Source organism: Sapajus apella, unplaced genomic scaffold, assembly GCF_009761245.1.
Source record: "Sapajus apella isolate SASKATOON/1434 unplaced genomic scaffold, GSC_monkey_1.0 scaffold144, whole genome shotgun sequence".
In the NCBI taxonomy this organism is placed as follows: domain Eukaryota; kingdom Metazoa; phylum Chordata; class Mammalia; order Primates; family Cebidae; genus Sapajus; species Sapajus apella.
The window spans coordinates 251,233-263,613 of record NW_022437084.1 but is presented as its reverse complement, the minus strand read 5'-3'; the positions used below and the strand labels follow the sequence as shown (position 1 = coordinate 263,613).

The 12,381-nt window shown below is 43.2% G+C and overlaps 1 protein-coding gene across 1 annotated transcript in view; it reads left to right on the top strand.

Moving 5' to 3' along the window:
* Positions 1-12,381, top strand: part of LOC116540713 (zinc finger protein 480) — a 201,146-nt gene that overhangs the window by 168,127 nt on the left and 20,638 nt on the right. Inside the window, exons 3-4 of the mRNA XM_032264363.1 lie at positions 424-550; positions 6,437-7,840. Coding sequence (XP_032120254.1) covers positions 424-550; positions 6,437-7,840 — 1,531 coding nt within the window. The remainder of the gene's footprint in view (positions 1-423; positions 551-6,436; positions 7,841-12,381) is intronic.

The window sequence follows — 12,381 nt, the reverse complement described above, 5'->3', positions numbered from 1 at the left end:
AAAAAAGAACATTCACTACAATTAAAACCATGCTTTCACCTCTCTTTTTTTTCTCATTTTCTGTAAAAATAAAAACCCTAGTAGGACTCGGTGGCTCATGCCTGTAATCCCAGTACTATGGTAGGCGAGGCCGGTGGATCTTCTGAGCTTCAAAGTTCAAGACCAGCCTGACCAACATGGAAAAACCCTGTCTCTATGAAAAACACAAAGTTAGTCGGGTGTGATGGTTTCAGCTTGTAATGCCAGCTACTCGAGAAGCTGAGGGAGAACTGCTTGAACCCAGGTGGCAGAGCTTTTGGTGAGCCCAGGTCATGCCATTGCACTCCAGCCTGGGCAACAAGAGGGAAACTCCATCTCAAAAAAGAAAGAAAAAAAATGAACTCTTCTTAGAATGATTTGGTTAAAATGTGTTTTATTTTTCAGGGTGTGTTGACATTCAGGGATGTGGCCATAGAATTCTCTCCGGAGGAGTGGAGATGCCTCGACCCTACTCAGAGGGCTTTGTACAGGGACGTGATGTTGGAGAACTACAGGAACCTGGTCTCCCTGGGTGAGGACAACTTCCCTCCACAAGTAGGGATGTGCCCTTGCGTCTGTTCGTATTTTCCCTTGTTGCCTCTTGGGAGCCGCGTCCTTGCTTGACTAAAATGGAAGCTGTATTGATTTTGAAATGAAAAGCTACATGATGCAGCATCTGGACTTTAACTGTCTGCTTTGTTTAGATGTTGTGCGTGCTTCATGATACCTCAGAGGCGGTTCCAGAACTAAAGTAGTTATAAAACCTTATGGCAGGCCAGGTGTCGTCACCCATGCCTATAATCCTAGCACTGTGGGAAGCCGAGGATTGTGGATCACTTTAGGTCAGGAGTTCGAGACCAGCCTGGCCAACATAGTGAAACCCCATCTCTACTGAAAATACAAATATCAACTGGGTGTGGTGGTGGCCCACACCTGTAATTTCAGCTACTAGAAAGGCAGAGGATGGAGAATCTTTTGATCCTGGGAGGCCGAGATTGCAGAGAGCTGAGATCCCACCACTGCTCTCCAGCCCAGGTGAAACGCTGTCTAAAAACACAACGCTATGGCAGACTTTAACGATATCCACTTCTGGCTGGGCGTGGTGGTTCCTGCTTGTAATCCCAGCACTTTAGGAGCTTGAGGAGGGCGGATCAGCTGAGGTCAGGAGTTCGAGACCAGCTTGATCAACATGGAGCAACCCTGTATGTACTAAAAATACAAAATTAGCCGGGCACGGTGACTGAAGCCTGTAATCCCAGCACTTTAGGAGGCCGAGGTGGGTGGATCACGAGGTCAAGAGATCCAGACCATCCTGGTCAGCATGGTGAAAACCCATCTATAATAAAAATACAAAACATTGGCTGGGCGCGGTGGCTCACGCCTGTAATCCCAGCACTTGGGGAGGCCAAGGCGGGTGGATCACGAGGTTAAGAGATCGAGACCATCTTGGTCAACATGGTGAAACCCCCGTCTCTACTAAAAATACAAAAAAAAAAAAAACATTAGCTGGGCATGGTGGCGCGTGCTTGTAATCCCAGCTACTCAGGAGGCTGAGGCAGGAGACTTGCCTGAAACCAGGAGGTGGAGGTTGCGGTGAGCCGAGATCGCGCCATTGCACTCCAGCCTGGGTAACATGAGTGAAACTCCGTCTAAAAAAAAAAAAAAAAAAAATTAGCCGGAGTTGTGCCACCTGACTGTAATCCCAGCTACTTGGGAGGCGGAGGTAGGAGAATGGTTTGAACTGGGGAGGTGGAGGTTGCAGTGAGTCGTGATCGTGCCATTTCGCTTTGTTGCCCTCCAGCCAGGGCAACAAGAGTGAAAGTCTGTTTGTTTTTAAGATATCCAGTTTCTTGTTTGCTACTCAGGAGGCTGAGGCAGGAGAATTGCTTGAACCTGGGAGGCAGAGGTTGCAGTGAGCCAAGATCGTGCCACTGCACTCCAGCTTGGGTGACACAGTGAGATTCTATCTCTGGGAAAAAAAAAAAAAGTAGCAGTGGCTTAAACAAATATCAGTGTACGTAAAACCAGAGGCATCTTAGCAGTGACCTGTGCTCCACACAAGGACCATGGGAAGATTCACGGGTGTGCCATGCCCCAGGCACCTGCGTGTGTTCAGTATTTGGAATCTCTCGTATCCCCCATAGTTCAGGGATTTGCAAGGAGGCTTCATCACACAGTCATGATTGATATTAACTCAGTCTCCAGCCCCTCTTCCCTTTGTGAAGGATGGCTGATGTCAGTGACTGGTTCATGCTTCTAAGCATGTCCTGATCTTTCTGGTGATCAGCTCCATCCAGGAGACATTAGAAGCTGCTTCATTAGGACAAATCACCTTCCCATCACCCAGGACATCCCAAGGTCTTAGGAACTCTGTGTCAGGAACTAGGGAAAAGACCAATATATGAATTTCTTCTTATGTCACAAGGTTCCTCAGCTCGGATTATGGGCGTATGCTACCACCCCCTGCTAATTTTGTATATTTAGTAGAGACAGGCTTTCTCCTTTTTCTTTAGGCTGGTCTCAAACTCCCAACCTCATGTGATCCATCTACCTTGTCCTTCTAATGTGCTGGGATAACAGATGTGAACCATGGTACCTGGTCTATCTGTCCTTTAATTTACCTTTACTGAAGAACTTTATATATATTTGTGTGTTGGAATTACTCCTTAGCCTTTTTTTTTTTTTTTTTTTTTTAAAGATGGAGTCTTGGTTTGTTGCCCAGGCTGAAGTATAGAGTTGCAATCTCAGCTCAGTGCAAACTCTGCCTCCCAGTTTCAAGTGATTCTCATGCCTCAGCCTTCCAAGTAGTTGGGACAACTGTGTGCCATTATGCTCGGCTTATTTCTTGTATTCTTTTAGTAGAGACGATGTTTCACCGTGTTTACCAGGATGTTCTCAATCTACTGTTTTTGTGATCCTCCTGCCTCGACCTCCTAAATTGCTGGGATTATAGGCATGAGCCACCATGCCCGCCCTGCCTCAAGACTTTTAAAGCATGTTAGTGCTATTAGATGGCTTCAAGTGTTGCAAGTTTTATTGGATGGATTTAAACTTCCTTTGTTTAATAAGATTTGTCAGCCTTTGGTGATGTTGATGATGAGATGCTCTTTTTTCTGTCTCAGTCACTTTATTGTCATGTCAGAAATAGCTTAGACTGCCTGGCTGTGGTGGCTCACGCCTCTAATTCCCGCACTTTGGGAGGCCATGGTGGGTGGATCACTTGCAGTCAGTAGTTCGAGACCAGTCCAGCCAACATGGTGAAACCTCGAATCTATTGAATACAAAAAATTGGCCAGGTGCGGTGGCTCACATCTTTTTTTTTTTTTTTTTTTTTTTTGAGACGGAGTTTCGATCTTGTTACCCAGGCTGGAGTGCAATGGCGCGATCTCGGCTCACCGCAACCTCCGCCTCCTGGGTTCAGGCAATTCTCCTGCCTCAGCCTCCTGAGTAGCTGGGACTACAGGCACGCGCCACCATGCCCAACTAATTTTTTGTATTTTTAGTAGAGACGGTGTTTCTCCATGTTGACCAGGATGGTCTCGATCTCTTGACCTCGTGATCCACCCGCCTCGGCCTCCCAAAGTGCTGGGATTACAGGCTTGAGCCACCGCACCCGGCCGGCTCACATCTTTAATCCCAGCACTTTAAGAAGCCGAGACAGGCAAATTACCTGTGGCCAGGAGTTCAGGACCAGCCTGGCCAACATGGTGAAACTGTATTTACTAAAAATACAAAAATTAGCTGGACGTGGTGGTGCACGCCTGTTATCCCAGGTACACAGGAGAATCGCTTGAACTCAGGAGGTCGAAGTTTTAGTGAGCCAAGATCGCACCACTGCACTTGAGTCTGAAAGACAGAGTGAGCCTGGGATGAAGTAGGAGAATCTCTTGAGGCAGGAGAATTGTGCCACAAAACTGCAGCTTGGGTGATAGAGCATGACTCCGTCTCAAAAACAAACAAACAAAAATGAAATAGCTTAAGCTGGAAGCCTTAAGTCACAGATATTTATTTCTCATGAGTCTGGAAAGTGGGAACTCCAAGAGCAAGGTGCAGCCACGTAGGTTCCTGGTGAGAACCTTCTCGTGATTGAGCCAGCCATCTTCCTGCTGTGATGGTGGAAAAAGGAACAGGCAACTCTTGACTGTCTCTTTTTATAAAAGCACTGATCCTATTCAGGAGTAGTCAACACCCATGACCAGATTCTCTCAAAGGCTCCATGTGCAGGAACATCCTATTGGAGAATCAGAACTCTCAACATGGCTTTTCGCCAATAAGAACATTCATTCTAGGGAGTCTGCATCATATTTGTAACAGTTTATTTTGCAGTTTGTTTTATGCAGTGTTTTCTCTGATCTCAGTTTATAAATTTTTCTAGTAAACATTCTGTTCTACATTTTATGCACAGTGAACTAGATAACTAAGGGCAATGTATATATACAGAATTGCTGTATTGCCTGGCTGTTACAAAACTGTGGTTGTGATACCATAATTGTACCCTGCAACACTGTTAGTCAATTATTTTTTTTCCCTCTGCATCCCATGTTTAAGCAATTCTCCTGCCTCAGCCTCCTGACTAGCTGGGGTACAGGTATGCACCACCAAGCCTAGCCAATTTTTTGTATTTTTAGTAGTGATGGGGTTTCACTATGTTGGCCAAGCTGGTCTTGAACTCCTGACCTCGTGATCCACCAGCCTCAGCCTCCCAAAGTGCTGGAATTACAGGCATGAGCCACCATGTCCCGCCCTTTTTATTTTTTTTCCTTTAAGATGGAGTCTTGCCCTGTCAACTCGGCTGGAGTATAATGGCATAATTTCAGCTTACTGCAACCTCCCCTCCTCAGAAGGTTTAAATGATTCTCTTGCCTCAGCCTCTTGAGTAGCTGGAATGAAAGGCACCTGCCATCATGCTCAGCAAATATTTTGTATTGTTAGTAGAGACGGTTTCCCCATATTGGCTAGGCTGGTCTTGAACCCCTGACCTTGTGATCTGTCCACCTTGGCCTCCCAAGGTGCTGGGATTACAGGCATGAGACACTGCACCTGGCTGTTGGTCAATTGTCATTCCTTATAACGCTGTGTATTATCTTAACCTCATACATCAGAAAGCAGTGATGTTAACATGTATTTCAGCTCTTATATTGTGTGCTGGTGGCAAGTAGAAGTTGTGGCTTTTTTTCATAAGAGGAAATTGTTTAGAATTTTGCAGCCTGTATAAATGGACTTATTATTTGCTTGCTGGTTTTATGATGGATCACAATACTTTATTTTTATGATTATATATATGGTTTTTTCGTATGTGGTATGCAACATAACTGACACACTCCACTCGCTAATGTCACAAACTCCTACCAGTCACGGTAGCTCATACCTGTAATCCCAGGAATTTGGGAGGCTGAGGTGGTTGGATGACTTGAAGTCAGGAGTTCAAGACCAGCCTGGCTAACATGATGACACTTCATCTCTACTAAAAATAGAAAAATTAGCCGGGCATGGTGGCACGGGCCTGTAATTCCAGCTACTCAGGAGGCTGAGGCAGGAGAATTGCTTGAACCCAGGAGGCAGAGGCTGCCGTGAGCCCTGATTGCGCTATTGCATTCCAGCTTGGGTGACAGAGCAAGACTCTTTCTGAAGAAAATTAAAATACCAAAAAAAAAAAAAATTAAAAATGTCACAAAGTGCCTGTTCTGCATGGATATAGATAATTTTTATAACATTTACTCAGAAAAATATAGTATTAACATTTTTTTCTCTTTTATTATTTTTTATCTTTTGAGGCTGGGTCTCACCTTGTTGCTCAGGCTGGAGTGCAGTGGTGTGATCTCAGCTGAATGCAACCTCTGCCTATTGGGTTCAAGCGATTTTTGTCCCTCAGGCTGCAGAGTAGCTGGGACTACCATGCCTGACTAATTTTTGTAATCTTTTCTTATCTTCTCAGTGCTATGATTGTTTGACAATACTGAATTCCCATTGACATTGGTTATCCTTATTTGAGCTCATGAAAGATTATTTATCAATGCAGTATACTGTGTGGTTCTTTAGCATTTATTTGTATACAGGAACTATGCTATAAATATGAAGAATATATATGTTTCTCTTCATTGATGTGACAATGATTTTTTTTGCAGACTGTTATACACTTTATGGTCACAGTGGAAAAATACTCCTTGCTTTAGGCTCACACATGCTGGTGTCTGGTCAGTGTTTTCTCATGATTTTGGAAATAGGCTTCTGTAGAAATGGTTTGAAGTCCACGTAATTCTTCTTTATTTATTAAATAACCTCACTCCTTTTGTGTTCCTAAACTTTGAAGATCATGTTTGGAAAGTTTAAAATACGTATTATTTTTGTGTCGTGTTTACACATTTTAGCATTATGTATCTAATTGGATGCATAATCTGTTGGTTTTTATATTTTGTAGACATCTCTTCCAAATGCATGATGAAAGAGTTTTCATCCACAGGGCCAGGCAATACAAAAGTGTTCCACACAGGGACATTGGAAATACATGAAAGTCATCACATTGAAAATTTTTGCTTCCAGAAAATTGAGAAAGATATTCATGACTTTGAGTTTCAGTGGCAAGAAGATGAAAGAAATGGCCATGAAGTACCCATGACAGAAACCAAAGAGTTTCCTAGTAGTACAGACCAATATGATCAAAGGCATGCTGGAAACAAGCCTATTAAGGATCAGCTTGGATTAAGCTTTCATTCACATCTCCCTGAACTCCACATATTTCAGACTGAAGGGAACATTGGTAATCAAGTTGAAAAATCTGTCAATCATGCTTCCCCTGTTTCAGCATCCCAAAGAATTTCTTGTAGGCCCAAAATCCATGTTTCTAATAACTATGGGATTAGTTTCCTTTATTCTTCATTTCTCACACAAAAACAGAAAGTACACGTGAGAGAACAACCTTTCCAATGTCATGAGAGTGGCAAAACCTTTAATTGCAGATCACTCTTAAGGAAATATCAGGTAATCCATTTAGCAGAAAAACGATATCAATGTGATGTATGTGGCAGGGTCTTTAATCAGAATCGATACCTTGAACGCCATTGTAGATGTCACACTGGTGAGAAACCTTACAAGTGTAGTGAGTGTGGCATGAACTTCAGTCATACGTCATCCCTTATACGCCATCGTAGACTTCATTCTGGAGAGAAACCTTACAAAGGTGAAAAGTGTGGCAAGATCTTCTGTCAGACATCTTCCCTTAAATGCCATCGTAGAGTTCATACTGGAGAGAAACCTTACAAGTGTAATGAGTGTGGCAAGACCTTCAGTCGAAATTCAACCCTTGTAAATCATAAGGCAGTTCATACCGGAGAGAAACCTTACAAATGTAAGGTTTGTGACAAGGCTTTCGGGCATGATTCACACCTGGCACGACATACTAGAATTCACACTGGAGAGAAACCTTACAAGTGTAATGAGTGTGACAAGACCTTCAGTCACCTGTCATCCTTTAAATATCATCGTAGAGTTCATACTGGAGAAAAACCTTACAGGTGTGATGAGTGTGGCAAGACCTTTAGTCACACGGCAGGCCTTGTATACCATCGTAGAGTGCATACTGGAGAGAAACCTTACAAGTGTAATGAGTGTGGCAAGACCTTCGGTCGAAATTCAACCCTTGTAAATCATAAGGCAGTTCATACCGGAGAGAAACCTTACAAATGTAAGGTTTGTGACAAGGCTTTCGGGCGTGATTCACACCTGGCACGACATACTAGAATTCACACTGGAGAGAAACCTTACAAGTGTAGTGAGTGTGGCATGAACTTCAGTCAGACGTCATCCCTTACACGCCATCGTAGACTTCATTCTGGAGAGAAACCTTACAAAGGTGAAAAGTGTGGCAAGATCTTCTGTCAGACATCTTCCCTTAAATGCCATCGTAGAGTTCATACTGGAGAGAAAACTTACAAGTGTAATGAGTGTGACAAGACCTTCAATCACATGTCATCCTTTAAATATCATCGTACAGTTCATACTGGAGAAAAACCTTACAGGTGTGATGAGTGTGGCAAGACCTTTAGTCACACGACAGCCCTTGTATACCATCGTAGAGTGCATACTGGAGAGAAACCTTACAAGTGTAATGAGTGTGGCAAGACCTTCGGTCGAAATTCAACCCTTGTAAATCATAAGGCAGTTCATACTGGAGAGAAACCTTACAAATGTAAGGTTTGTGACAAGGCTTTCGGGCGTGATTCACACCTGGCACGACATACTAGAATTCACACTGGAGAGGAACCTTACAAGTGTAATGTGTGTGGCCTAGCCTTTAGGTATCAGTCAACACTTATTCACCATCAAGCAATCCATGGTATAGGGAAACTTTACTAACGTAATGATTGTCACCAAGTCTTCAGCAAGGCTACCACCATAGCAAGGCATCGGATAATCTGTAATGAAGAGAGATCTTACAAGTGTAATAAATGTGGCAGATTTTTCAGACATTGTTCTGACCTTGCAGTTCGCTGGCCAACTCATACTGGAGAGAAACTGTACTAGTGTAATGAGTGTGGCAAGACCTTTGGTCAAAATTCAGCCCTTGTTATTGATAAGGCAGTTTATCCCGGATAGAAACTTTACAAGTGTAATCAATGTGGCAAGGTTATTAATAATCAAACATTGCATGTCATCATAGATGTCATACTGGTAAGAAACTTTACAAGTGAAATAAATACGGCAAGGTTTTTAAACAAAAATCAAACCTTGCATGTCATCATAGACTTCATACTAGAGAGAAGTCTCTTCCTACTAAAGAGACGTTTTGTGTTTTAAAAAAAATTTTTAGATGGAATCTTGCTCTTATTGCCCAGGCAAAGTATTGGGATTACAGGTGTGAGCCAGGGCACCTGGCCTGTTTTTTATTTCTTTAACAAAAACTGATAGGGAGTTTTAAGGGTGTTGTGTTGAATCTAAATCACATTGGGTTATATAACCATTAAAGAATATTTTTCCAATCCATTAGTATGGTTTCTATCTCTATATGCATTTTTTTTTTTTTTTTTTTTGAGTCAGAGTTTCGCTCTTGTTACCCAGGCTGGAGTGCAATGGCGCGATCTCGGCTCACCTCAACCTCCGCCTCCTGGGTTCAGGCAATTCTCCTGCCCCAGCCTCCTGAGTAGCTGGGATTACAGGCACACGCCACCATGCTCAGCTAATTTTTTGTATTTTTAGTAGAGACGGGGTTTCACCATGTTGACCAGGATGGTCTCGATCTCTTGGCCTCGTGATCCACCCGCCTCGGCCTCCCAAAGTGCTGGGATTACAGGCGTGAGCCACCGCGCCCGGCCTCTATATGCGTTTTTAATCATTTCGATTAATGGTTGTAGATTTCAGGGTACAAACTTTGAACATTTTTACATTTATTCCGAAGTATTTCTTACTTTAAGTTCTTTAGCAAATGGTGTTTTCTAATTGTCTTTTAAAATTGTTTATTGTTTGTTTATGGAAATTCAACTAATTCTTGGTGCTAATATTGTATTCTGCAAATATATAGAATGTGTTTATTAGTTCCGGTAGTATTTTGGTTGATTCTTTTTGATTTTCTACAGAAGATTATGTCATCTCCAAATAAATATAATTGTACTTCTTTCTGATTTGGATGGGTTTTATTTCTTTGGCTATTGAATTGTTCTGGCAAAGACAGCTAGTATTTGTTGAATAGAAGGGGTGAGAGCATTCTTGCATCATGTGAGATCCTGCAGAAAAAGCATTGCATTTTCCCCGATTGGTTATTTCCACTATGGTGATTTCATGGATGGTCTTTTTTTTTTCAAGTACAATTTCCATTTTATTTTTCTCCAGAGAATAGTTGTCTTCAATCTTTTACTCAGCTCCTTACATGGGTTTTCGTGGGGGTCGTGGGGCAGCACCCGCAGGTCTAAATCGGGGTGGGAGTGTTCGGTCCTTGCAGGCTTCACGAGATCAGTTCCTGACTACTTTGATGTGAATTGCACAACTCACACAGTAATGTAGCTTCACATAGAGCTTGGGAAGCACACAGGCATCAAAGATGCTTGCTTCAGAAATATCCCTGACTGCTGCGGCCTCCACTGTTTCCAGTGACGACTTTCTTAATGGCCTTGTCTTTGGGCAAGCATCGGGCACAGTTCGTGCAGCGAATAGGCTGAACATGGCCACGGCCCTTTTTGGCATGACCGTTGTTCCTTCTTTTCTTTGTCGTTTTGGAAGCTTGCAGAGGATAAAGGGGATGGTCTTTATATTGTTAAGGTAAATTTCCTTCTCTATTTATTTTGTGTAGGATTTCTTTTTTTTTTTTTTTTTTTTTTTTTTGGGGGTGGAGTTTCACTCTTTTTACCCAGGCTGGAGTGCAATGGCATGATCTCGGCTCACTGCAACCTCTGTCTCCTGGGTTCAGGCAATTCTCCTGCCTCAGCCTCCTGAGTAGCTGGGATTACAAGCACGCGCCACCAGGCCCAGCTGATTTTTTGTATTTTTAGTAGAGACGGGGTTTCACCATGTTGACGAGTATGGTCTCGATCTCTTGACCTCGTGATCCACCCGCCTCGGCCTCCCAAACTGCTGGGATTACAGGCTTGAGCCACCGTGCCCAGCTTTGTGTAGGATTTCTATGATGACTGGATATTGAATTTTGTGAAATGCTTTTTCTCCATCTATTGAGATGTGGTTTTTGTTTTGTTTTGTTTTGTTTTTGTGAGACAGAGTTTCGCTCTTGTTACCCAGGCTGGAGTGCAATGGCGCGATCTCGGCTCACCGCAACCTCCGCCTCCCGGGTTCAGGCAATTCTCCTGCCTCAGCCTCCCGAGTAGCTGGGACTACAGGTGTGCGCCACCATGCCTGGCTAATTTTTGTATTTTTAGTAGAGACGGGGTTTCACCATGTTGACCAGGATGGTCTCGATCTCTTGACCTCGTGATCCACCCACCTCGGCCTCCCAAAGTGCTGGGATTACCGGCGCGAGCCACCGAGCCCGGCCTGAGATGTGGTTTTTATCTTTCATTCTGTTCAAGTGGTATATCACATTGATTTGCTTCAACGTGTTGAACCATCCTTGCATTCTGGAAATACGTGGCACGTGAATATCCACAATTATTTTTATATCCTGTTTGGTACCATTTTTTACTATAAAGAGTCTTCAAGAAGTTCACAAAAAAATAGAAAATTATGCATGAATTTTACACTTTTTGCATCAGAATAAACGAGTATAACTCTGTTATAACATAACCAAACAGACTCTAGTTTGAGACACTCAGAAGGAAAGACATGGGTTTGAAAAGAGACCCTATGAAAGCAATATAAATTCTGCTAAAATTGATATAAAAAGAAACATCAAATTTATGATGAGAGCACATGCAATGGCTCTGGCCTGTAATCCCAGCACTTTCAGAGGCCAAGACAGGTGGGTCACATAAGCCCAGGTATTTAAGACCAGTATGGGCAACATGGTAAAACCCCCTGCTCTGCCAAAATATAAAAATTAGCTGTCCATGGTGGCACATGCCTGCAGGTTGAGCTACTGTGGAGTCTGAGGTGAAAGGATGGCTTAAGCTTAGAAGGTCAAGCGTGCAGTGACCTGTGGTCATGCCACAGCACTCCAGCCTGGGTGATGGAGTGAGCTACTGTTTGAAAAAAAGAATACCTATGGTAAAATATGGATAGAGAAATAACGAAATCATTATGAAAAGATGGGGATGATGCCAAATAAAAATCAACAGTGTGTAAATGGGGTAATTCATTTTAAGTTGGGTCAAGACAATGTTGAAAGTGATGCATAGTCCAACAGGCAGATCATCCACATCAGGGTTTTTTTGGTTTTTTTTTTTTGAGATGGACTTTGGCTCTATCGCCAGGGTGGACTGCAGTAGCATGATCTTGGCTCATTGCAACCTCCACCTCCCAGGTTCTAGAAATTCTCCTGCCTCTGTCTCCTGAGTAGCTGGGACTGCAGATGTGCGACACCATGCCCATGTAATTTTTGTATTTTTAGGAGGGACGGGGTTTCACCATGTTAGACAGGATGATCTCAATCTCTTGACCACATGATCTGCCTGCCTCCACCTTTCACAGTGCTGGGATTAGCAGCCTGAGCCACTGAGCCTGGCCCAAGTTAGTTTTTTTTAATTAATCTTTTTTGTGCCTTTATGAAGAGGACTGACAGGTAACATTAGAGACAACAGTTAGGAGTTTGAGACCAGCCTGGTTAACATGGTGAAACCCCATCTCTACTAAAAATACAAAAACTAGCTGGGCATGATGGTGGGCACCTGTATTCCCAGCTACTCTGGAGGCCAAGGCAGGATAATCACTTGAACCCGGTAGGTGGAGGTTGTAGTGAGCCAAGATGGTGCCATTGCACTTCAGCAT